Source organism: Parambassis ranga, chromosome 9, assembly GCF_900634625.1.
Source record: "Parambassis ranga chromosome 9, fParRan2.1, whole genome shotgun sequence".
Lineage (NCBI taxonomy): Eukaryota > Metazoa > Chordata > Actinopteri > Ambassidae > Parambassis > Parambassis ranga.
Genome location: NC_041030.1, coordinates 4,242,229 through 4,267,129, shown reverse-complemented (window position 1 = coordinate 4,267,129; position 24,901 = coordinate 4,242,229). Strand labels below are relative to the sequence as shown.

The 24,901-nt window shown below is 42.4% G+C and overlaps 5 protein-coding genes across 5 annotated transcripts; 2 read left to right on the top strand and 3 right to left on the bottom strand.

The window, feature by feature from the left end:
• The first annotated feature begins 11 nt into the window (after window positions 1-11).
• pptc7a (protein phosphatase targeting COQ7 a) lies at window positions 12-7,252 on the top strand. Its single transcript, XM_028414160.1, has 6 exons — window positions 12-590; window positions 1,727-1,906; window positions 3,052-3,250; window positions 4,843-4,966; window positions 5,057-5,186; window positions 5,287-7,252. The coding sequence occupies exons 1-6, from the start codon at window positions 389-391 to the stop codon at window positions 5,343-5,345; spliced, it is 894 nt and encodes a 297-aa protein (XP_028269961.1). The 5' UTR covers window positions 12-388; the 3' UTR covers window positions 5,346-7,252.
• rad9b (RAD9 checkpoint clamp component B) lies at window positions 7,223-12,661 on the bottom strand. Its single transcript, XM_028414158.1, has 11 exons — window positions 12,628-12,661; window positions 12,264-12,334; window positions 12,003-12,140; window positions 11,775-11,889; window positions 11,542-11,641; window positions 11,187-11,293; window positions 10,951-11,057; window positions 10,141-10,205; window positions 9,745-9,867; window positions 8,266-8,488; window positions 7,223-7,879 (listed from the first exon to the last, which is right to left on the bottom strand). Exons 1-11 carry the CDS (start codon window positions 12,659-12,661, stop codon window positions 7,751-7,753), a joined length of 1,212 nt encoding a protein of 403 aa, XP_028269959.1. The 3' UTR covers window positions 7,223-7,750.
• Window positions 12,662-12,983: 322 nt separating this feature from the next.
• On the bottom strand, window positions 12,984-14,731 carry LOC114441306 (protein FAM216A-like). The gene is made up of 5 exons (XM_028414161.1): window positions 14,605-14,731; window positions 14,482-14,513; window positions 13,473-13,603; window positions 13,214-13,340; window positions 12,984-13,139 (listed from the first exon to the last, which is right to left on the bottom strand). Exons 1-5 carry the CDS (start codon window positions 14,685-14,687, stop codon window positions 12,991-12,993), a joined length of 522 nt encoding a protein of 173 aa, XP_028269962.1. The 5' UTR covers window positions 14,688-14,731; the 3' UTR covers window positions 12,984-12,990.
• Window positions 14,732-16,731: 2,000 nt separating this feature from the next.
• Window positions 16,732-19,149, bottom strand: LOC114441307 (ubiquitin-conjugating enzyme E2 G1-like). The gene is made up of 6 exons (XM_028414162.1): window positions 18,964-19,149; window positions 17,561-17,663; window positions 17,361-17,458; window positions 17,073-17,251; window positions 16,845-16,952; window positions 16,732-16,764 (listed from the first exon to the last, which is right to left on the bottom strand). Exons 1-5 carry the CDS (start codon window positions 19,004-19,006, stop codon window positions 16,866-16,868), a joined length of 510 nt encoding a protein of 169 aa, XP_028269963.1. The 5' UTR covers window positions 19,007-19,149; the 3' UTR covers window positions 16,732-16,764; window positions 16,845-16,865.
• Window positions 19,150-20,004: 855 nt separating this feature from the next.
• On the top strand, window positions 20,005-24,882 carry anapc7 (anaphase promoting complex subunit 7). The gene is made up of 11 exons (XM_028415048.1): window positions 20,005-20,212; window positions 20,863-21,049; window positions 21,881-22,000; window positions 22,211-22,322; window positions 22,395-22,548; window positions 22,633-22,775; window positions 22,867-22,984; window positions 23,112-23,308; window positions 23,374-23,598; window positions 23,676-23,826; window positions 23,922-24,882. Exons 1-11 carry the CDS (start codon window positions 20,112-20,114, stop codon window positions 24,109-24,111), a joined length of 1,698 nt encoding a protein of 565 aa, XP_028270849.1. The 5' UTR covers window positions 20,005-20,111; the 3' UTR covers window positions 24,112-24,882.
• Window positions 24,883-24,901: the final 19 nt, after the last annotated feature.

Sequence of the window (24,901 nt, the reverse complement as noted above, 5' to 3'; positions counted from 1 at the left end):
CGTGCTAGCAGATCGGAGTGTGTCCGAAGCCACAGAGCAGCTGGTCCACATTTTGTGTTATGTGGAGTCTCAGAGGCAGAAGTGGCACCATGGCTGCCGAGAACCGACACTTACGGGTCTTTCGGAGCAGAAAAGGAGACGGCTTTCTGTGATCGTTTACTTCCAGGAATAAACAACACGAGGCTGCGCTTACTACGCGACCGGAAAGCATTGTCTATGCGTGCGTGGCGGCTGTTGTTATCCTCGGCAGTGTCTGGCTAGCTCAGCCGCACACCTCCAGCCTCGGTAGCAAGCTAGCAAGTCAACATTATTGTGTGCTCACATCGACGCCTAGCTAGCAGAGCTGCTAGCTTGGCCGGTTTGTTTGGTGGGAGCTGGTGTGTAGGTGATGTTGTCCGTGTTGTCGTACGGGAGACTGGTTGCCAGAGCTGTCATCGGCGGACTTTCTCAGACAGACAGCCGCGACTACAGCCTGGTGACTGCGAGCTGCGGCTTCGGCAAGGATTTCCGTAAAGGCATCCTGAAGAAAGGGATGTGCTATGGGGACGACGCGTGCTTCATCGCCCGACACAGATCCGCCGATGTTTTGGGTGAGTTTTTTTTGTTTGTTTGCTGCGGAAACATTAACCAAGCAGCGCGACAGCACGAAGCGTAACGCTGGCTATGACGTGAATGAGAGGTCAGAGGTCACTGTCTGTGCCAGAAGCCTGAAAAACCTGATGAGAGGGATCGGGTACAACAAAAATTCCTTAATGAAATATTATTGAAAAGTCTCAGGACTGTCTGAGTGACACTGTTGTGCTGTATACTATTTGGCCTTTGTTCTGTATTGATTAACTTCAACATCCTGCTGCATCTTCTTTGTTGTTGTGACCCTGAACTCATGTCGTGAGGAAACACAACGCAGGCTTTAATTCTTCTCTATTGGGGTATGATTAAAGGACTCTTAAGAACAAAGGCCTTGTGCTTATCTAAACACTTATTTAAGAAGCATCTGTCATCTCTGCTGGTCGTCTGTCTGTCTGAGCTGATCACCACGCTGCCCAAGTAAATGTAGAATTTAGGACATCCTTTTGACGAGTCTGGTTATTTTTGGTAAGTTAGTTTAGTTGCAAAGTTGTGTGTTAGATGTGAGCTGGCCTGGGTCTCCGCTCTGGTGCAGGGTAAGGAGGAGCAGCGGGCCATCCTTGTATGGTCAGCAGAGGGAGATGCCTGCGTCTTGGGAGCAACTAAAGTTTCCTTTCTAGGAAAACATTGGACCGGACCAAGTGTCCCTATGGGAACAAGAGCATTTATTGAAACAAAATAGGCAGACAGATTAATGAAAGCTTAACAAGTCTAGCAATGAGCGGTTGCATTAAAATCCCTGATCGCTGTTGATGACAGATGGACTGAAACTTTACCAGAAATACCTGAAATGAACAGTGTGACAGGTCAAAGATGAGGCCATCGCATACGTAGTCTGTTCTTTTTGCATCTTGGTGAAACTGCCCATTGTATTCATTAGGGAAATTTCCCAGCTTGGGATGAATAAAGTATTTCTATTCTATTCATTGAGTAGCTGTGTGTCATTGTTGTTGACTGTTGTGTAAATGTCGAATCTTTATTGTCTTGATGGGGACAATCAGTTCCCTGATGGGGATCATAAAGCAGCATTGTGTATATTACACAATTGGAAATAATGAGGGAAGATGGATCAAAGACAAATAATCCTGTCTGTTTTCAGGTGTGGCTGATGGAGTAGGTGGATGGAGGGACTATGGCGTGGACCCGTCACAGTTCTCGGGTACATTGATGAAGACCTGTGAGAGGTTGGTGAAGGAAGGACGCTTCGTCCCTAGTAACCCCGTCGGAGTCCTCACGACCAGCTACTATGAGCTACTGCAGAACAAAGTGCCACTACTGGGTGAGTGATACCACAGGAAACGCAGGATGTTTAAAGAGAGTCCCATTTCCACTTGTTCCACAGGCACATTTGTCTCTGTTCATGTTTTGGAGACTGTCATTTTCTCTCTGGGACTCTTTGTTCTTCATCTGTGGGACCTAAACAAATAGCCCTGTAGAATTATGTAGTTCACTGAGTTGGAGCAGCATATTTTAAGTGTTTTAATTGAGCTGCACTCATCCTTATGTCTTAAATTCCTGCTCACAGCGTTTATAAGTGCAGTAAACACGTTCAGAGTCATGCCATCCACCCTGCAGGACAGTAACTATTGCTGTGTCTGTCAATAAAAGAACATTTTTGTTGTGGTTTGGATCGGACCACCGGTAAGTTGTTTAGCGAGGGCTAGAAAAGATTTTTACATCATGAGTCAGAACAGCCAGATTCCATTAAGAACTTCTGGGAATGTCCCGAGTCCCAACCTGCCCCATGCAATTACACGTCTAGAACCCCTTCCTCCACACATCACATCCAAGCGAGCACAAACACGCAACCCCAGCAAACCAATGTGCTGTGGGAAGAGATCTCTGTCTCGGCAAGTGTCAGTACTTTTCCATCCCGTTAACACACGTGCAGCAGGGGGAACAACACTGTATTGTGTTGTGCTTTTACGGTGGAGGGAATGTTCTTGAGCTCCGGCAGCATGCATAATTGTGCTGCTGGAGGGGAAGAAAAAAACAACAAGAGTAGAAAGTGAGTGAGTCACCATGCGTGAGGAGGTTTGGATGGTTGATCCCAAAGAGCATATTTTGGTGTGCCAGATGAATCACCAGCAGGGTGTGGCCGCACGCTGTCCGCCCGCTGCTCCGGCTCATGTTTCCTCTACAACACATCAGCTTTCATTACAGACGGCGCAAAGAATTCTGAGGAACCACAACGCTGATTGTGGTATGCCAAGTTTGTGTAGTCAGGCAAACCTCGTTAATCTATCCCCAAATACACATTAGATGGACATCTTTCCATAAATATATGAGTAATTCCCTAAGTCAAATGGAAAAATGATTTTAGGATGGTTTTCTTTATCTGAATATTTTTATAGTTATGCATCAACAGAACAGAAATCAAAATTCTTGTATAGAAATTGAGAGGATATGTTTGTGTGTCTGCAGGTAGCAGCACAGCCTGCATCGTCATTTTGGACCGACAGAGTCACCAGCTCCACACGGCCAACCTGGGAGACTCTGGGTTCCTGGTGGTCCGGGGAGGGGAGGTTGTCCACCGATCAGACGAGCAGCAGCACTATTTCAACACACCCTTCCAGCTGTCTATCGCTCCCCCAGGAGCAGAGGGGGCTGTCCTCAGTGACAGGTGAGAAAACCTACCAGCAGCACCGCCTTTGTGTGTCCGCTTAGTGAATTGTGACGGTTTCACACTTGATAGAGAGAAGCCCATTTATATGTCCTGTGCAGCAGATGTGCTAAAGCCCCACGCATCCTGACAACAACAATGCAGACGGCACTCAGACCCAACAAAGGCGCTTAGCTGTAACAACGGCACCGCAGAACACTGTGTTATGTTTGTCCACCTCACATGAGCTGCAGTGTAACAGTGCGTCAGGGGGGCCACGTGCTGCTGTGTCTCGTTGCTGTGGCGTGCCAAGCAGCAGCACAGTAGACGTCAGTAGAGTGCAGGACGGGCGCTGGATGGTTGCCAAGCCTTCCCTCTCACCCAGGTCAAAGTCTGTGTGGGCTGAGGGGCAAAACTAAAGAGTTCACATCCAATCCTGCACCAGCAGGCTCAGCCACCTTGTTACTTCTTATCTTAAATCAGGCAGATTATTTTCAGCTTCTTAAAAATGTTCCTGAAATACGGCTGCATGATGAACATAATCTGTATGTCACCAGTGGTGCTGACTGGGAATTCCTATATCTTGTACAACCTCAGTTATGTTTGGATCTAAATGAGGTCCAGTAGTTCTTGAAATGACACTTTCTTGTAAATGTGAACATTTGAGTCACTTAGCAGAAGGATTTACTCGGAGGGATTTACTACAGATTAAGCTTCCAATCCTAGATCACTAATGTGGCAACCAATAGAAAAGAGTGCAAGGACCAAAATGAACATTTCTGTGACTGCAGTAAAAGCTTCCTTTAAAAATATCCGATATTTGGGCGTGTGTACAGGCACTTCTGGAATAGATGCTTTGATGCATTTATCGTCTAACAGGCTGCCAAGGACAAACACTTCATATAATAATGGAGCCACAGCTCTGAAACCTTTCCTCTTCAAGGATAATTAAGATAATCCACAGGCAGCAGGACAGAATTTACAGGCTTAAGGCTGGGAAACACTCTAATAAAAAAGCAATACTGCTCAACTAGTGCATGGAGCAGAGAAGTTTCTCTCACCATCAGACTGAGGGCACCAACGGCATAGTGTGTGCAGTACTTGTGGAAAACATTTCCCAGTAATTCTTGATATGAACTCCAATTTGAGCCACGAAAAATCACAGCACAGGACGGGCTGTTCCTGGGTGCTTTGGCTCCTGACACAGTCCAGACAGTTTGTACTGAGTAATATTCATGATGGCTAAGGGGTGTGTGTAGCAGGGCTTCCAAGAAACGAACTTGACACTTGGCAGACCGACTTGGTTTCCCTGCCTCTGTATTTGAAGCGCCCATCATTATAGTGGCAGCACCTTTTATTGGACCCGACTGTCCTTTCCAAAAAAGCCATGTGATGAATCCTGTACTTTATCCCCCCCCCGGCACATGTGATTATGTTTCCTTACCCAAGGTAAAAAACCTGGAGCAGCTGAGGAGATCCTCAGCTTTCATATCAGTGAATATAAGTATTTTTCAAATAGAAACAAGTTACATTAGAGGTGTATTCACTGAGCAAACACAGTTTTTGTTTCAATATTGTATGCATTACTGACTTTCCTGTGTCTGTTCCTGCAGCCCCGATGCTGCAGACAGCTCCTCCTTCGATGTCCAGTTGGGTGACATCATCCTCACCGCCACCGATGGGCTCTTCGACAACATGCCTGACTACATGATCCTGCAAGAGCTGAAGAAACTCAAGGTAAGTCACAAACGTGTCTGCTGGTGGATGTGAAATCGTAAATATGTGTGAAGAGAAAAATGTAATACCTGCTTTGTTTTTTTTCCTCAGAACACAAACTATGAGAGCATCCAGCAGACGGCTCGGAGCATCGCAGAACAGGCCCATGTGCTGGCATATGATCCCAACTACATGTCGCCTTTTGCACAATTTGCCTGTGATAATGGACTGAATGTAAGAGGTAAGATCCCAGGGAAACAACACATGATCGGAATATTTTACTATCCAAGGATACGAAAGTAATATTTTTGGTTGGCCTTGTCCTTGTTTTGTTGGTGCAGGAGGAAAGCCAGATGACATCACAGTACTGCTGTCTATAGTGGCCGAATACACTGACTAGAGTCTGTGTGGAGCTGTGGTGGGGGGGGGGGGCATCTGTCTCTGCAGGGATGGACTTCATTGATTCCTGCTGGCCAGGATGTAGGACTGATGATGCTTCCTCACACATCCACTGGCTGTACTCTGCCTCGCCTCTCAGCTGCCCCATTTCCCCTGAAAAACTGCTCTGTGACTGTATGCCAGCAAAGACCTGACACATCCTCTCAGCCCGGCTGCATTGTTGGCACCTTTGCATTGTTCCAGTGATCACCTGATAATCCAGTTGCCCAGGATCAGCAGTCATTGGAATGGGCTATTTAGAGACGGAAGCAGGTGTAGCCAGACAGTAGGTGTTAAAGTGGCTGTACTCTGAGCTGCCAGAAGGGAATGATGCAGTCTATCAGCAGTCAAGAAGGGAATTGCACAGGAAATGGCAGCAATAGGGCTCAATAAATGGGCTGCCTTGTGCAAATTGATGTTTTTTTTAAGATACAGTGTTAGTTAGAAACCTTTATCAAAGGGCCTGGAACCTTGTTTGTGGGTCTGGGAGCATGTTTGATGAGAAGTGACTGGTGTGAGCTTCTGGGATGTTTTGTAATATGTTTGCAAAAATGAGTGTATTTGACATTTCTACATTCGTGGGTTGTTTCTTGGGACGGGTTGATTCAATCAAAAAAGATTTCATGAAGGAGAGCGGCAGCTGTGTTTTCCACACCTGTGCAAAGTGTTGCACATACTTTGTTACTTAATGGGAAGAGTATTTTATATAGTTTAAAACTCTCTTTCTCTAGATAGATATTGTCAAACTGGTGCCCTCCCTTTAATCCTACGGCTGCTGCTGCTGCTGAAGTCTCGATTGTGATGTATGTGTGATGAATGCACTTGTGCTTGTCAGCGTGTAAAGACGTGTGTAGTTAGTGTCAGTGAAATGGATGTGAAGGCTACAGACTTCTCCATATCCACTGGGCTGAAATGGTGTTGCAGCCTTAAACGCACAAAGCTTGAGGAGCATATCTGAAAAAGCTCGGCACAGTGGAAGTTGGTCAGGTGACCAAATGTATTTTTGTAACTTCTTTGTTCACTGCACCAGAGTAGCTGTTGTACACAATCATCAGTTGCGTTCTCTTTCCCTCCTGCTCTAGAGCTCATTTGTTAGTCGGCTTACTGCAGGTTTCACGTGAAAAAGGGTCATTATGTTTCCATCACTGCAGATTCTCTGCAGCGTTTACCCAGGCAGAAAAATGTCTCAGAATTTTTTTTTTGTGTAATTATGATGTGCCTTGTATCAGGTGTTGTTGATACTGGCAAACATGTCTGCAATTCTTTAACCTATGTGCCAGGGACTGAGCACAAAGCCTGAATCTCGTTTAGTAGCCATAAGAATCAGAACACCTTTCCCATCATGCCCTGCTGTCTTAAACATGAGGTCTTTTCAATTTCGGTATGTTGAACCTTTTTTTCGCCTGAAATCTGCTTCTCTGCACTCGGTAAGGACTTAAGGAATAGTGATAAAGCCATTCCACGCTCAGAAAATCATCCCCATGGATCTTCAGACCACTGTTTACAATCTGCACTAATTTAATGGACTGTTTCCCTGCTGAAGACTGCTGTGTCTGGGCTGACAGGCGCGCAAGAGCACATTCAGACTTAGCAAGAAAGGGTTGAGTTGTGAGTTTTAAGAGTAACAGCACTGAGGACAATCTAAGCAGCCTTAAAATAACACTGCAGTTCTCTTAGTCATTTTGTACTACCACTGTTCGCTCTGTGGTCCCTGCTTCCTGACTCCATTCATGTTCCAAACCGGCTTTGTTTCAACCAGAGCATTTGTCTTTTAAGTATATTGGGTGTACAGTTAATGCAGCTCTAAGCTCTGTGGAAAAAACATTTCAAGTCTGTACAATATTTAAATAAAGAGTATAGTATTTATTATCCTGTTGTATTCGATGGCTGTGATGTCTGCAGAACACTGTTGGCCTTAGCTGTGAGAACTGAACAGAGTGCAGAGGCATTCTTCACAGGTGCAGCCGGAATGCCTTCAGGGCTGTCTTTTCCCATCATGACTTTATCATCGCTCTGCATGCAGAGTGTTTACCTCACTGAACTCAGGCTGCTGTGCAGGCCAGAAAAAGATAATGCTTGGGAACTCACTGTAAGGTTTGTGTGTACGCTCACATTCCTCAGACATCAGGCACAACTGACAGGCGTGGCATCCTTAAGGTTGAGTTAATGTTTTCACAGACATGGGACATGGTATTCCTTCCTTCCATGTTATGACAATAAGGGGAATTCATTTGCAGATTGTCTGACAAATAAAACTGCTGGCAAACAGGTTAAACAAGTATAACAGCTTTTCTCACATAAACACTATGACGTAAAACTCTCAGTGCAGCCCACTGCTGCAACACAAAAACAGCTGCAGCAATGTGCTCAAAGTGAAGGGCTTCTCTGAAAGTCCTCTTCCTCTCCATCACTGTAACATGCCAGAACAGGCAGCCTGTCAGGACAGCCATCTTCACCCTCCTGTGACAACAAGGCCCTGAACAGGAGGGAGCAGATCTACAAGGGGAGAAGATGCAACAGATTAATATACATATGGTTGGTTAATTCAAGCATAAAGATGCTTTTTGAAATAACAGCAGAATATGTAGAAAATATTCAACATGGTGGAACATAATGAGTCTACAAAAAGGGGTTTAATCCATTGTGTTGGCAGAGCAGAGACTTTCTATCTCTCACATCTGGTGTCACCTTGATCCTTCTCTTTATATGGTGAGGCGTCATGGCACTCGGGCATTCTTCCCAGTAGAGGTTTAAGTAAAACACTTTAAAGTACTTTGGCACTTAAAACTGCCACACAACCTGATAAGACTGTAGAGCACCCAAGCCTCAGGACACATGGGCACCCCAGTGACAATTAAAAACCATCAGGAATCTCTTATTACCATACTAGAAGCAGGAGTTGTGGCATCACGGACGCTGGCTTCATTAGGTACGCAGAGTCCAACAAGGCTGTCATGCTGAGGAAGAAGCTGCATCATAACAGGCGTGGTGATTATAGGGCTGCCCTGACTGGATGGTACCACCACTGTCTCAGCAGGAAGATCTTGATTCTTGTTGCTGTGCACCTCACATGAATCCACAGGTCGAACAGCAACATCTGCACCCCTGGGAACACCGACAACACACTTATCTTTGTGACTAATTGTGGAATATTTCATTACATGAGCTAATGATCAGTTCCTGAGCTAGTGAAAATAGCCAACAGTGTGTGCGTTCACAGTACAATTATGTTGTTGAGTGCCACCTTCCACAACAGCAGCAACCACAGTGACTCATGAGCATGTGGATTATCACTGGGCCTTGTGTGGCGAGATGTTTGTTACACTGATAAGTCATAATATTAAGGGCAACTTTTCTGACCATGTAACAGGAGTGTGACACAAAATAACTACTATGATAATAAACAATATTACCACCTTTCAGGTTTTATAATGTGTCCAAATTCCAAACAAGTACTTACAAACAGGACGTGGAGTTCTGCACAATTGGTACTGAATGTGCACAGTATAAGCAAACAACAAAACAACTGTATGCATGTAACCATGCTACATGTCATCAACCTCAGAGAAGCAGCCAGACCAGAAGCACACAGCAGTAAAAAAGTAAAGAGAGCAACCTGGTTTAAAAATGTCTTCAGGCAACTTAATGTTTTTGTACAAAAAAGCCAGAGGCTGCAGGAAACCAGGATTTTATATGGGTATGTCACAAATGTAACGCATGTGTTCACAAAAAGTTTACTGTCAAATCAAGTTTGTCAAGTTTGCAGTTTAATTCCTGAGCAGTGGGGACAGGAATGCGTGTTCGTTTGTGGCAGTCATGTCTCTGCAGACTTCCAGCGGTGCTCTCAAGCAAACTAAGCTACAAACAACCCAGATGTTGGACAGTCCAGCTGGGACCAATGTAACAAGATCCACTTAGAGCTGAAACACAGTACAATAGACTGAGAGAGCTAGAAAAGCAGGTCAGTGACACTGGCTGATCAGCGAGGCAGGCTAGCATAGTGGAGATGAGGGGATTATAGTGTGACCACTGACAGGCTTCTAACCCAACCCTACATGTCCTGGGCTTGCCCTATTTAACTCTGTTACAGATACAAGGCTGGCAGCTGTAACACTATGCCTCTTAGGAGGCTAAAAACAGCCAATGAGGGCAAACCGCCTTGAGTGAGTGCCAGGAGAGAAGCTCAGGTAGAGCCCTGTGGGAAGATTCACTTATTCTCTTCAGTAAACCATGACTGAAGGTCGGTGAGACAGTAACCACAAGGACTTTAGTATGTCCTTAGTATGTCGAAATACCAGGAAAATAAATCTGTGCCACTGTAGGAGGTTATAAAATGAGAGTGGCCCTGCAGCGCTAGTTACCTGGGCATTGTAGGGGTGGAGGTCTCTGTATGCTGAGAAGGGCCCCTGCTTTCAGAGTCGACCAGAGTAGCCAGCACCACAGTGGCCTCAAGGACCATGTCCTCCATAGAGAAGCACACAGGCCTGCAAACAGCATAAATCATGTGCTGATGGCTCCCTGACAGTGACAGATATCCATATACTCGGTCTCCTCTTTTTCATCAGTTTTTAGCTGTACCTTTGAGTGGAAAACCACAGCATCGCTACATTACAACCAGACTCACCAGTCTATAATAGTAACTTCATGTTTGTGTTAATTACATATTCAGTGTTGAGTGCTTGTTGTAAAATACCACACTGCCTCTGTAACTTCAGATGTGAACACCAACCAAACACATAATAACAAAAAAAACATACTTTCCTGCAGCTCCAAAGTGAATCGAAACTGGGAGAGAATGCGTCTCTGCAAAGGACAATAAGCCCTAAAAAAACAGACACACAGTAAGTGACATATTTAAAATGTAATATGTTTGACAGAAGTGTCATAACATGTTTACCGCAATCAGGCCAAAGGAAAAACATCAATGCTTTAGTAAATTGAGGCCGACTTAAACTTAAAGCCTGGTTTCTAATCCACCCAAACCCGATTTTCCAAAACCGACAGGAACAAGACGACTAGGCTGCCTAATGAGGAGCTTCACAGCGGGGAGGCCAAGAAACATTCCAAGACATTAGGGACAAGAGTTGTGGGTGTTAATACAGGTCAAGTCTCATTAATGGGACTAAACAAGGACTGTTCATCCAAATTTCCAAATGGCTGACCAAGTCCTTTTGCGTTGTTTTCTAATCCAGAAGCATTCTAACCCAGTTGTATTCATGTAGGAAAAACTGTAACAAATCACAGTGGTTTGTTAGACACACCATGTTTTCCTGTAACAAAAACATGCCTACTTAGCTTGAAGGTAATTACTTCCATTACATTTTCAGTGCAGAGGTCCGTCCTTTCGGTCTCTCTATACATTTGCTATAAAGCAGAACTCAGACCACTGGGGGATGTTTACATGAATATGATCCAGAGACGCTTTAGAACATAGTGTCCAGATTATAGGGCCAGTAATATACCCTCTTAGACATGAAATCACAGTCACACATATACACACTGCAATGCTCACACAAGGATACCACATGTGATTGGATAAATGGAGCCACCAAAAATAACCATGTTACCCTGAACTCCTTTAGACCGAAGGTGATGTCTGAGTCTACTCCAACCTGATAGAAGTCAAACTCGTCTGGATGTAAGGACATCTCGGTGAACATTTTCTTCAAGTGATCTGTGGAAGTCAAATAGTACTGGCATGTGCCCTTCATCATAAAGCGAATGCACCCTTTAAATAGTTTTACGATGTTGCTCACAGTGTCACCCTGTACCTGAACTAAATTATAGTATAACACTGACTCACCATTTCCCCCCTCAGAGTAATTTCTCAGACTGACTCTCTGAGGAGTCATGGACAGCATGATTTCCTCTTGTGACACTGGAAAATGCATCACCATGTCACTGAGAAGCCTGCAGAATCAGAAAGTAAAATACATTAGAGTACAAAGCCTTATGTTATTTGTGTGGTTATAATTGTCTCAGTAGAATGTGTACTTTTGCTACCCTTCTCTATTAAATACACTGATCTGCTGAATGCTGCTGGCAGGCAGCATGTATCTACCTGACAAAATCTCTCAGCCGTAAAACAACCATCACCTTGTTTGAGGGAAAAAAGGTGTGTGATTGTTCATTTCTAAATCAAATACTGAAGTGTAAACCTGGCAGGAGCCTTCAGCGCGTTGGCACAGAGGTGTGAGGCAAACACTGCTTGAAGTGGCTCACTTTCCTGAAAGCCCAGGTTGTAGGTTTTAGTGATGCCTGTCAAAAAAAAAGCCAGATACAAATTGAGAGAACACCGCCACCAAGTGGTCACAATCTGCAATGGCGTAGCAGCAAAGTTAATACGGTAGTTTTGAAGATTATAAACATTTATTTTTGCTGTATTTCCTACCGTGTCTGCAGAAAAACTGGATTACCACTCGGTCCCCGGGGGTGCTGACTGATACCTGACATCGCTTTACATTACGCTCAATGGAAGTCAAGCACCTGAACAGTGGCAGCACAGACTTAAACACAAAGAGATCTGCTTCAGTTACAATTGCCATTAGTTTTAATATGTTCAGTCCTGGTGGTGTTAATCATAATGTCTCTTAGAGCACTCTGCAGCTGACTGATGTACCTTCATGAGCAGTTTGCATTTGAGTGACTCCCCACCCAGCTCCGGGCCTGACGCCAGGCTGTACTGATGGAAGAACAGCGGCGAGAAGAGGAAGCAGCAATAAGCAGAGCGAGAGGAATTCACTGCTCTCAGTGCCAGCTTTAAGAAACAGAGAAAGAGTCAAGATGCTGCTCATTAAAATGAGACAGTTCTCAAAGAGGGGAGGACCGTGGCATAGTATAGGCCCATTATAGTGATTTCTTTCCTGTCGCTGCCTCTCACCCCTGTGGCCGTGGGATCCAGCCACAGCTCATCTCCAATCCGTGACAGGGCATGAATAGCCTTTCCAAATGCTGCAACACACAACGGCACAAATTAACATTATACTATTGTTTACATGTGCAGCACTTTACAGCACTTTTCTGACGACAAATTAACTGGTTTAAATGCAGACATTTACGTCAACATTTAAGCTAGCTGACTCATTAGCTATTAGACTTAACCAAGGCTACATTTAACAAGCTAGTCGCATTGTTTCTCGTGAACTACGTTAGCTCGTCAAAGTGTTATCCGTTTAGTATTTAGCTGTAAATATTTTCACAGCATCTTTTATTCTTTTTCAATACTTCTCTGGCCGCAGTTGTACCTTTGACGCAGTTTCCTTCAAGGACACAATTCATGTTTAAAAATGGCGGCAGCGGTGCCTGAGCTAACGGCTAATGAGCGGAGCTAGATGCGATGCTAACATAAGGGCAAGCTGTGCAGAGGAGAGAGGCTTGAATGACGACAATAAGGTACTGTGAGGCCTTTATTTACAGTGCGATGCACACAGTTTATTACATTTTAATAACAGCATGAAATCTTGGAAAAGTTGAAAACTAGACATCCAAGTAAAAGAAAAAGAACATGACACCGTAAATAATAAGTGGATCTGTGACTACACAGTTACTCAGCTGGTGTAGATGCACCACTCACTATAAAGCTTTCAAAATACTGCAATCATTTGCTGTCATCTGTTGACTATCTTCGGGAGCGTGACGTCAGAGTTAGTTCTGTTGCTGCCTTTCCTCTGTGGCATGTTTGCCTTCTCTGCATCCTTTGTGCCGTCTTCTCTATGCTGATGATCTCCATGCTTCCTCCTGCAGGTGTCATTCTGACCTAGAAGAAGCAGTGCATGGCATGAGATGGATGCTGGTGATCTGTTTACATTTGAGACAGTCAGAGGTACGCACCTGACTGAAGGCATGTGTGCAGCAGGTTGAGATAGTGCTGCTTCATCTGCCGTCTCATGTGCTCTGTACTGTAGACGCTGGCTATGCTGCAGAGGTAGCGTCTCTGTCCAGGTGTGAGGGCTGGATGCTGAGGCAGAGGCAACAGCTGATGTAATTATACACAAAGACCTCATGAGGAATGACATAATTATATCGAGCCTTTGGCTGTGAAAATGGAAATAAAGACTTAACGGTGCATGTTCCTGCATGGTGGGGTTACCTGTAAGAACGGTGCAGACATCATGGATTTTGGAGTGTGTATTGTCTTCATGTGCTGGCTGCCAGCAGGCACATTTATCTGTGTTCCTCTGTACATGTCCCTCACTTGCTGATGGGACAGACATTCTAAGCCTGCCAAAGTAAATATGTGTTATAACAGCACCACATTTATTTAATCATCTGTGGTGGTGTTTAAAATGCACCCATAGTTACTTTACTAATACTTTACTTAATTTCCCTACAGGGGTAAATCTTAATCTGTAACAAATCATCTTAATTAATCTTAATCTTAATTTCTTAATCTGTACACTTTACACTAGTTAAATAATAGAACATATTAGATTGAATTTCTTGTCACTGAGTGGATCTCCTACTGAGACAATAGAATACGACATTTGATCAATAGATTAAATCTGTCAAATATAATTGATTGATTGATTTCTTCTTAGTAATGCAATTTAGACCAGTAATGGAAGTAAACACACTTGTGAGGTACTTTTACTTGTACTTAGTGGATTTGTAATACTTCATATTTTTACTGCAATAAATATTTCCCAATTAAATCTTCATTTATTTATCAAATACAATTGATTGATTGACTGTAGAATAATTCACCTTTCAGTATATTTTACATACTGTCACCAACAAAATAAAAACTATTGCTATGATAAGAATGAACATTTGGACTAAATGCTGTTCCTATAACTAGATACCAGGGCTGTGGTTGGCAGAGGACATATAAAAAATGTTTGAGTGCTAAATTAAAGGAAATTATAAGATGAAACACTCAAATAGCTTTTGGAACAAATCCACATTTATCCAGTCTGCAGTGTTAAATAACACCCGGCTGTGGGGGTACGTGGCAGAGAACCACAACACTACGAATGACATAAGCAGACGGCACTGCAGAAAACAAGTTTTTATTGATTTTTGTGATCCCTTTTGTAAGTTATTAATAAAGATAAGAGCCTTATTCATGTCTAGGCAGTATTTAGAAGTGTTTGACTCACCATCTGCACATCGCTTATTTGATTCAGCAGACCTAAAATTAAGAATTTAAGTTGGAAAGTCGCAAGAAAAATGATTATCTACATGAATTGACTGAAAGATGTTAACGTTCATATTTGTCTTACCTCATCAATATGTGACCGCTTCTGTTTTGGAACAAGTTGTCTTTTTTGAGATGCTCTACAAACGTAACACGCTTCCTCATCATTAGTTACAATCCCAATGTTTCCTGTCAATGAGTCAGAAGAGCCGTTTGCATCTTTATCAGCTCAGTGTGTGTGTGTGTGTGGAGGCCAACAGAGGCTATCAGTGTGAAACCAAGCCAACCCTGAAATGTGAGACTATCACACTGGGTTCCAATTACAGAGCAGAGGTCTAATATACTTGAACCCACAGCATGTTCTCATCTAAAATGTAAAACAGAAACAAAATTACAGTCCACTCTGTTTACACACTTTATTGAGCATCATGTCCAATATACATTGCATTGACACAAAATGGAAAACAAAAAAATTGAAAACAAATAATGGCGTTAGGGTGGATTACCTGGACACACCATTTTCAGAGCGTATTGCTTAATGACGTTTCAAACGCACCCGATCTGTGCAAATACAGTGAACACCGGTCAGAGGAGGTCATGGTAGGTTAGAAAATTCTGACTTAAAAAGGTAATGTCGACAGCAGTTTATGTGATCATCAAGTCTACATTAATCTACTAACTGTACACATCACATTCACTCAGAATGTACTAACAATGGTAATCCTATTTAAACATATCCAACCCCTTCAAATCTGATTGCATGCGGCAAAAGATGGTTAGCTATTTTTTTTTCAGTGTCAGTCACAGATCAATCATGTATAACATAATTCCAAGTAGATGTTATCATGGCTTAAAGGTCTGAAACACCATCAGTGAAAGTGAACAAAAAGCCAGTGGTTTCCAGACTCCACCCAAACAAATGAAAAAAATGAAAATAAAGGATTGTGTTCATTTCCCAAAAGAACACTATCTTACATTGGACTAAGTGTTGAGTCGATGTCAAGTCTCCATCAAAGATCATAACCCAAATTTAGTGATTAAGTAAAAGGTGATAAATATTATCTAAGTATGCACCAATCAGAATACATGATGTTGATGGAAGTAAAGAGCGAAATCTACCCAAAATCCTAAACCCACAAGTGAATGTGACTTTCACTGACACGCTAATCCAAAGCCAAATGTGCCACAACGAAGTAAGAACCACTAGCCTAACTCTACGATGGAGCCTTTAAAATCCCACATGTTCCCCAACAGATTAAGAATGCAACCGTAAACCTGGTCAAATTTGTTATCCATTTAAACTGAGGTAAGCCAGTTAACCAGCACACATGCAGAATAATCACAGCTTAGGCCATTTCCACAGACTATTTGGTTGTCTGTGAATTTCTTCATTAAGCATGAGGGGCACATGTTAAGGAGAGGGATCAGGACTATGAGGATACTCATCGTACTGATGGCTAATCAAGACTCTAATAATCACGTTTAGATCCTGAGAAGTTGGCACAAACCTTCTGTTACCATTAGCTAAGCTTGTGTATGTACATATAATAAAACGATAACTCTCAAATTGCTGAGTAAGCCATTCCATGTACATCCACAGCTAGAAACAATACATAACAGCTATTTGAGGGGATCATGCAGGTTTGAGAGTCATGGCTTTAAATCGTAGATAAACATACACTGGCGTTAGAAGAAAATGCTAACAGGAGGCCGATCTCAGAGAAAAAAAAAAATCAAGTTCTCCACCTGTCCCTGTAAAACAAGCTGTGAGGAAATGAAAACAAGAAAGGCAACAGTGATCCAAAAGACGTGTTAAATCAAGACGTCTATGACAGATTTGTGGGCTGACATTAATCTGGTAGGTATGCAGCAGGGAGGACGAGTAATGACCTAAGAACAAGAACAGGCTTTCGTTTTGTTTTTACACAATCTTGACCACTAAATTGCATAAGAAACCTGGTATAAAGTAGAAACTGTTCAGCAGCAGATAAAAAAGCAAGTTAATTTACAGTAGTGACATATCTTACATCATTAATCTTTTTTCAAAATAAATAAAATTAAATATACAGTTCCAGGTAGGAAACCGGTTAAATTTCGCTGGTAGGGTTTTCAAATTGGCTCATCTGGTGGAAAATGACAACCGTTCACAGAAACGTGGTTGAAGCCAACCAATTCCTTTGACTGGCAAAACAAGGGGTGCAAAAGCCTTTTGCTGAAATTTTCCCTCTGAAGGCATTTCCTTTAACTGTAAGTAGAAGACTGTCATTAATATTCCTTACAGAAAGCAAGGGTTTACATGTGCAGTTTTACTGAGCGGGTACTTACCCTGGAATTTACAGCTGACTCCTAATCAAATGCCATCTCTTGACTTTTTCTTACGCAGCGAGCCACCTTCCTCTTGAATTCACCATTAGGGTCCTCCCTCCACTCTTTCTGTGGGAGCATGTCAGATTCTTTTAATGACACAACCTCCATTCACTTGAAGAGACTGCAAGATTGGAAAAAAAGAGGGGTTTTGAATGTGAGGGGAACATGATAAGTAGTGGAACTCACCGCAGCATCCACATTAGCTGGTGAATCGCTGTTGGGGTCTGCCAGCATGGAGATAACACTAATCATGATTGTCTCTACTGTGTGGATAGGAAGCCAGCGCTCCTCTGGCTTTTCATAACCAAACTTATCCTCTCCTGGCTCGTGCAGAATTGAGATGCAAACATCCCCGTTCTTTGCAACTGTGAAGAATAAAGATAATTTAACAGCTGTCAGTTTAATGTGAAGACAACTCCGCATATCACTACCAATCACATAACACATCAGGAAATAGTAACACAGTGTGTTTACCGTTTGGGTGCCAGATCTCAGTGATGAACTTCATTTTTGGCGGCCGAAGAGGATAATCATAAGGAAAGGTTAGGTATGCTTTGAAAAACCCTCCTTCACTGCAGGTGAGAAACAAAGAAAAGGACAGGTTAGATGTTAACAATGTAAATAATTGTTTATGTTTTGAATACACAATCTTAGCTAAATAGTTTCTCACTCACAATAGGGTGTCTTGTGGACCGATGATCACAACTTCCCATTTGTAGATGTCATCATCATCTATCAGACCGGCTGAAAAGCCCTCCACAGGGTTTTTGTTAAGCTCTGCAAAATAAATATACAGTCAGGGATTTCCAGTGTCAACAGTGGTAAAAATCTGAAATACACACAGTGAATCCACTCTGACAACCAGGTTTAAAAGTGTCAATATTCAACTCAAGGAGTCAATTGTCAATATTTAGTATTAAAGTAGTTAAATGTAGAGTTAAAATATAATTTTGCTTTATCCAGTATTTGTCACCAGAGTTGATGTTATTGAGTTGCAGTTTGAAATGTGTTGTTTACAGGACCAAATCGTGGTTTCCAAAAATAACAATTACTGTTGAAATGAATCACAGAACTGAATCAACCTCTGTAAAGTCAGTGATTCACATCCCCACACACACACAGAGGAGCCACATTTGCATATTTGACAGTTGGTGCATAGAACTATATCAGTCATGACTAGATGCTGTCATTTCAACACCACATGAACACCATCAAGCCTCCAAGTCACATATAACTAGCCTTCTCAATTTCATATTGACTTAGAATTTTGTGTTATGGCTCTAATCAATTCCCTCTAAGTTTCTGACCTTAGCTTTGTGCTAGGTTCCCCGTGGTGTGAAAAATATATCAGCTTTCATCTGCTGATTTATGTGGGCTGACATGAAGGGATGTGACATGTATCCGCGTACCTGGCATTTATAAAAACATCATCACTACCACCGCAACTAACACTAATGGTAGCGACTCTAAATAAGTTGAATAAGAGGACTTTCTTTATTATAGGCTTTAATGCTAAGATGTGTATCCCCAGTGAAAGCCGCTGTTTAAGCAGCGTTCCAGCCTAGGGTGGATTTGACAACAGAAACGTCAGATATAACGGTATATTACAGGATTGTGAATTTGTAATTTTAATTAAGTTGTTAATGATTTAGCAGCAAATTTGTTCATGAACGACTTGGACTGTACACAGCTATCATTAGCAATGCTAAAGTCATCAGAGCAGATGAGTCCCAGGATTGATTATTCCTTTGTTCCATCAGCTAACTAACGCCGAACTTGCTAGCCCGCTAGCGAGGCTGGCGTTACGATTCAGTGTTGGTTCAGATATAATGTTATCTGTGTACAATACACTTTAGTATATATGCATTCAGTTCCCACAGAGATACGCTAATCAAAGCACCTTAGCCATACTCAACTGCAGTGATAAAGGAGCCCATTATGCTGCTCGGTTAGCTTGCTGAGCTTACTCCTATGGCGTAAACATAGCTTGGCGTAGCTAAAAAAAGCTAACGTTAGCTGCTAGGTACGAAGCCTTTATATGGGGTATGTTTACTCAGTATTTTCACGTTAATATTACCTGCCAGTTGTTTTCGAAGAAGTAAAGCTGATTGTTCGGTCATGGTACGCGGAAGAAATTGAAATAAACACTCTGTATGGACTAATACTTTCCAGAAAATAGAGCTAAAGCTGAAAATCGAAATGAGATCCTGCGCTGCCTGCTGCTGGTTTCCCTCTGTGTTTTGACACAAGGTTCAGCTGCTGGGTTTAGCTGTGCGCATGCGCGTCTGCAGCCGACCGTGTGTGTTTATGTGCAGCTCCTGGGGAAATCAACAAGCACTAACCTGAAAAACATATTCCTACCGACAAACCAGAGACTCTGATTACTGTGGGACATGAAATGTACAGTATGCTGCAGCAAAGATTATTCCTGACATGAGACGCAAATTGTCCTTTAGGAATCTCAGACCACTTGAAGTATTCATGACTGCCAACGGACCGGCTGTTGTTGTTTACCTAAGGGTTTATTGTGTATATTCTGATTTGGTTTATTGAATATTATTACTACATTATTACATTGCATGCATTACTCTCTTACGTAAAACGGCTTGACTTAATATGTCCGTATAGGATTTTGATATAAAACTGAAACAGTACGTCATTATTAGTTACCATAATACAACACTGCTTAATAATGATCATTACATTACATTTATTTACCCGTGTAAAGTCTGTTACTATATCTACGCTCAATGGACATTTTTATTGTTTTTTACTTTAAATGCTGGAATTTATTATAAAAGGTGGAATTTATTTCTACCTTTATTTAAATTATTTCTCACAAGTTAGCATCTTAGTCACAAGGTGCATCTTAGTGCTTGTCATTGAGTTTGATTGTAATTATTAGTGTTTACTACAATGGTCATTTACCCAAACCAAAAATACATTTTGATTTGAATTAGTATATTTTAATTCTAAATTACATTTTTTATATATAAAACTGTGCATTTATTTGCTGTATTCAGATTTTCTGAAGGCGTCATGTTTACGGCTGTGAAGCTTGAAAAAACCAGCTTGCAGAGGAGCACACAAAAGCAGCAATATGCGGAAGGAACGCCGTTCGGCGCCATATTTAATACAACAGATGCTAGTAAACGTTAGCTGTTTCCAAGCCCAAACTTTTGACTGGAGACGGAAGCTCAAATCCAGCCCTGAAAATAATCGAAAATGAATGCGATAGATCATGTACGGGACATGGCTGCCGCTGGCCTTCACTCTAATGTCCGGATATTGAGCAGTTTATTGCTGACGATGAGTAATAACAATCCGTAAGTAATGTCAGAGCTTGGGGGGCGTCTATTTCCTGAACAGAGCGTTAACACATCAGTGTTTCATGTTGTTTAGCCGTTATAGTGATAGCCCAAAGCTAACTGGTAAACAATAGCTAACACTAATTTAAATGGAGATATGACTCGAATGGTCATCTCTTAATGTGTTAGTAATGGGTTATTTATATTAAAATAAACAGAGTGCACATTCTGTATCAGGAATTAGCCCTGTGTAGTCTCCCGTACTGCAGGGTATTGCTAGTAGTTAGCTTGCAGGATTGGACATTATCTCGTATACATATATTTTCATCCAGTCTTATTTCTACATGATGTTAATCATATTTTAATTGTTTTTGTAGTAAGGGCTTATTTAAAATTGTGTGTATGCGACAGTCTGTCACTGCTACATTTCAATGTTGTTGTTGTGACGTACAGTATCAAGTAGCGGACCGCTACGGCAGGATGCTTCCACTGCTTCTCATACGAAGTCCTTGAACAATGTCTCTGTGCTATAAAACATCTGTCACCTTGTTATTGTTTCATATTACAACAAGAGTTTTTTCATAATCTTAAGGTTCTGTAATCTTTACACTGTGTTACTAAGAAATACTAAAGAGTTTATCAATCATATGTTTGACTTCTGATTCAAGGGAACTGTTCTCACCAGCCCAGAAGTACCAGCTGCTGGTTTACCATGCTGATGCCATCTTTCATGATAAGGAGTACCGCAATGCTGCCTGCAAATACAGCATGGCTCTTCAGCAGAAGAAGGTCCTCAGCAAAACATCTAAAGTTCGTACTTCTACTGGTGGAGCTGCTTCTAACATACAGGCACAGGTACTGTATATTCAGCAGTGCTGATATCCCGAAGTGGTGTTTGTGTTTATGCCTCGTTTGTGGTATGTACTGATCTCTGAGCAGCGTCCCTCCTTGATGTAGTGGTGCATACCGGTACCATGTGCGTAATCAAAGCAGGTTCATTGGAAGCTTTGAGAATGTTCAGCCTAATGAGGGGAAACTTTAAGTTTTAAACGTGAAGTTAATTCAACCCTGAGGAAGAGGGGGTAACTCAAGCCCACTTCACAACGCATGGTGACTCATCTTTAGAGTCTGTTACCATGGTAACTCAATTTGTGAACATAACCTGGTCAAAAGCAGATTTTCCTTTATAAAGCCAGAGAGGTTCTCGCTGTCTCCTCCTCTTTACAGAGCCAAGAGCTGACTGATTTCCTCTTTTCATGAGCGACCACCTGAGTGAAAGCTGTTGTCCTCATTTGTCATATTGTTCCAATAATTGAACTAAAATAATAATAAAAAAAGTATGTCCTTCTATTTCTGATTTTCCTGACATCCAGAAGATGTCTTTTGTGGACATCCTGTAGCTGCCTTTTCAGACGTCCACAGGGCATATTTAGTGAACTCTTTTGGACGTCCTTTAGATGTCAAGGAGACATCTTTTATGAACATCCTAAAGATGTCTTTCCAGGGCGTCCAAAAAACATCTTTTGTGTGTGACTTTTGTGGACGTCCTGTGGATGACTTTCTTTGGGTGTGTGTTTAGATTCAAATTGTGTGTTTAAAGGGTGTTCCTGCAGATACAGAGGGGATGGCAGGCACCATGAACAATATATGACGGATGCATATTTCCACTGAATGTGTGACTTTCAGAGTTTGCCATCGGAAATCGAGGTGAAGTACAAAATAGCCGAATGCTACACTATTCTGAAGCTAGACAAGGATGCCATTGCTGTGCTTGATGGAATTCCATCCAGGCAAAGGACTCCAAAGGTAGGCTCTCAAATGTATCCATTCACTGGTCAAACTGTATGAGCTTTGTTCATGGTACATTGCATTGTAAATAAGGATAATTGTTTTCAAATTCCAACTGTGGTTAGACTAGAAAAATAAAAGATTCTTTGATTTGTTCTACTAATTTGTTCTACTAAAGTGCATTTGCTTACAGGTAATGAAATTGATGTTAATTCTCTAATCTTACAGATCAACATGATGCTAGCTAACCTGTACAGGAAAGCTGGACAGGAGCGTTCTGCTGTGACAAGCTACAAAGAGGTGCTCAGACAGTGTCCCCTCGCCTTGGATGCAATAATTGGTAAACACAGAGTCCCGGTGCCTGCTCATCTATGTGCACACACATGTTTACAAAACTGTCTTTGTCCTCTAGGCCTCCTATCTCTGTCAGTCAAAGGGGCAGAAGTGGCCTCCATGACTATGGATGTGATCCAAAGCATCCCCAACCTGGACTGGCTCTCAGTTTGGATCAAAGCATATGCCTTCATACATGCAGGGGACAATCAAAGAGCCATTAACACCATTTGGTGAGCAGAATACCAATACTTTATAAAAAGTGACTCACTCTTACTGTTCTGTTAATTGACGGCCCTCCTTAATTAACATTTCAGCTCTTTAGAGAAGAAATCCCTTCTGAGGGATAACGTGGACCTCCTGGTGAGCCTAGCAGATGTCTATTTCAGAGCAGGTGACACCAAAAATGCTATTCTCAAATTTGAACAAGCCCAGATGCTGGACCCATACCTCATCAAAGGTGAGTCACAGGACAGGAGAACACATTTCTTGATTGACAGCCTTTATCGGTTACTTTGGTGTCCAGGTAACAGTTCATGTTGCACTTACAGGGATGGATGTGTATGGCTACCTGATGGCCCGTGAAGGACACTTGGAGGATGTTGAAGTCCTGGGAGGACGATTGTTTAATATATCTGACCAGCACGCAGAGCCCTGGGTGATTTCTGGGTAAGTCTGGGTAGAGAAGTTTTTCTTGTGAAAAATCACATTTTGAGGGGATCATTAGATGTGTAACTAATTACTGTGAAACACTGTTGTCTTATACGATCCTTTTAAATCCATTTGTGTGGTTTAGATGTCACAGCTTTTATAGCAAGCGATACTCTAGAGCCCTCTACCTGGGAGCTAAGGCCATCCAGTTGAACAGCAACAGCGTCCAGGCTCTCCTGCTGAAAGGGGCAGCTCTGAGAAACATGGGCCGAGTTCAGGAAGCTATCATCCATTTCAGAGAGGCCATGCGTTTGGCACCGTGCCGGCTCGACTGCTATGAAGGTTCGCTCTTTTTAAATACTGCCATGTGGGGGATTTCTGTTATGCTAAAATATGAACGTCTCCAGGTCTGATCGACTGTTACCTGGCATCCAATGGGATTCGAGAGGCTATGGGAATGGCAAACAACATCTATAAGACTCTGGGGGCCAACGCACAGACTCTCACCATCCTCGCCACAGTGTGCCTGGAAGACCCAGTGACTCAAGAGAAAGCCAAGACCCTGCTGGACAAAGCTTTGGCACAGAGACCCGACTACACCAAGGCTGTGGTGAAAAAGGCTGAACTGCTCAGTACGTACACATAAAATTGAATCCAGAGGCTGTAATTGACAGATGAGTTAAATGATGTTTCTTTTTTCTTTTTAAAGGCCGGGAGCAGAAATATGAAGAAGGGATAGCTCTCCTGCGGAATGCCTTGGCCAATCAAAGTGACTGTGTCCTGCACAGAATGCTGGGAGATTTTCTTGTGGCTGTCAACGATTACCAAGAAGCCATGGACCAGTATAGCATAGCATTAAGGTAATCAGAGATTTATCCATGTAGTTGCTATCTTTAAATCAAGCATTTTAGAATGAGTACTTAAGCACAACATTATTTGTGTTTTCTTTCCTCAGCCTGGATCCAAATGACCAGAAATCCTTAGAAGGCATGCAGAAGATGGAGAAGGAAGAAAGTCCCACAGATGCCACAGTGGAGCTGGACGGTGACGACATGGAAGGCAGCGGAGAGGATGGAGATTTGGAGGGCAGTGACAGTGAAGCGGCTCAATGGGCTGATCAGGAACAGTGGTTCGGTATGCAGTGACCTTTGGCCACTGAGGGGTGCTCAGTCAGCACCACCCTCCGACACCCTGCAGCCATTAGAACTGTCAAACATGGCAAAGCCTTTGGAGGTTGCGCTGCTTGTGAGTTCACGTGATCACAGAGGATAACACAATTTTAAAGACAATGCAGCTTCAACATGGAACTCCAAGGTTAATGTTTCCACCCTTTGATTAACAACTGCTCAACTTTGGGGTACAGCTACAGGATGACTTTTGGAGACCTCCAGCTGTTTTTGACCTGATGCTGTTTTCCATCATTCTGACAACCCCATCAGCATCACTGTGAGGTTGCCTCTGGTTTATTAACAGCTCTCCAATACATTCTTATCAATTCAATGGACACCCCCCCCCCCCCAAAAAAAAAAAAAACATGCGATTTCTCATATAGCTCTAATATGTTCCACACTGCTAAAAAGTGCAAAATCCACCTTGAGATTATAAGTCATCAATTACATTGAGCATCAATGTATCTAAAATGACCTGGGGAGTGTGACTGTCTCAAAGTCTGGAAGTCAATGTGCCACTGTGTCTGACAGGCAAAACTAGAAGCCTGAATGTTTGTGTTCTATATGTCTGATGCTGTATTGTTATAATTTGTCACATGAGAAATTGTATTATACTGTACATTATTTCAGTTGCCTTTCCTCATGGAAAAAAAATGATTCATTAAGTCCTACTTTACCATTTCAGTTCATAGGTTTATAGGGTTTTGTATATATTTTTAAAATGTATAATAAAATGAACTATTTGCATGAAGTTGCCTTTGGAAGA

Excerpts from the sequence above, each read along its gene's own strand:
- pptc7a (XM_028414160.1), top strand. The coding sequence starts at position 389 with ATGTTGTCCGTGTTGTCGTACGGGAGACTGGTTGCCAGAGCTGTCATC. Across the intron at positions 3,251-4,842 it reads GGGGCTGTCCTCAGTGACAG|CCCCGATGCTGCAGACAGCT; the intron begins GTGAGAAAACCT and ends CTGTTCCTGCAG. Across the intron at positions 5,187-5,286 it reads TAATGGACTGAATGTAAGAG|GAGGAAAGCCAGATGACATC; the intron begins GTAAGATCCCAG and ends TTGTTGGTGCAG.
- rad9b (XM_028414158.1), bottom strand. The coding sequence starts at position 12,661 with ATGAATTGTGTCCTTGAAGGAAACTGCGTCAAAG. Across the intron at positions 12,141-12,263 it reads TGGATCCCACGGCCACAGGG|CTGGCACTGAGAGCAGTGAA; the intron begins GTGAGAGGCAGC and ends TGTTTCTTAAAG. Across the intron at positions 9,868-10,140 it reads CACTTTGGAGCTGCAGGAAA|GCCTGTGTGCTTCTCTATGG; the intron begins GTATGTTTTTTT and ends TGCTGTTTGCAG.
- LOC114441306 (XM_028414161.1), bottom strand. The coding sequence starts at position 14,687 with ATGATGAGGAAGCGTGTTACGTTTGTAGAGCATCTCAAAAAAGACAAC. Across the intron at positions 14,514-14,604 it reads AGCGGTCACATATTGATGAG|GTCTGCTGAATCAAATAAGC; the intron begins GTAAGACAAATA and ends TCTTAATTTTAG. Across the intron at positions 13,604-14,481 it reads AAATAAGCGATGTGCAGATG|GCTTAGAATGTCTGTCCCAT; the intron begins GTGAGTCAAACA and ends TTACTTTGGCAG.
- LOC114441307 (XM_028414162.1), bottom strand. The coding sequence starts at position 19,006 with ATGACCGAACAATCAGCTTTACTTCTTCGAAAACAACTGGCAG. Across the intron at positions 17,664-18,963 it reads TCTTCGAAAACAACTGGCAG|AGCTTAACAAAAACCCTGTG; the intron begins GTAATATTAACG and ends TTTATTTTGCAG. Across the intron at positions 16,953-17,072 it reads CAGCTAATGTGGATGCTGCG|AAAGAGTGGAGGGAGGACCC; the intron begins GTGAGTTCCACT and ends ATGCTCCCACAG.
- anapc7 (XM_028415048.1), top strand. The coding sequence starts at position 20,112 with ATGAATGCGATAGATCATGTACGGGACATGGCTGCCGCTGGCCTTCAC. Across the intron at positions 20,213-20,862 it reads ACGATGAGTAATAACAATCC|GGAACTGTTCTCACCAGCCC; the intron begins GTAAGTAATGTC and ends TTCTGATTCAAG. Across the intron at positions 23,827-23,921 it reads CAGTATAGCATAGCATTAAG|CCTGGATCCAAATGACCAGA; the intron begins GTAATCAGAGAT and ends TTCTTTCCTCAG.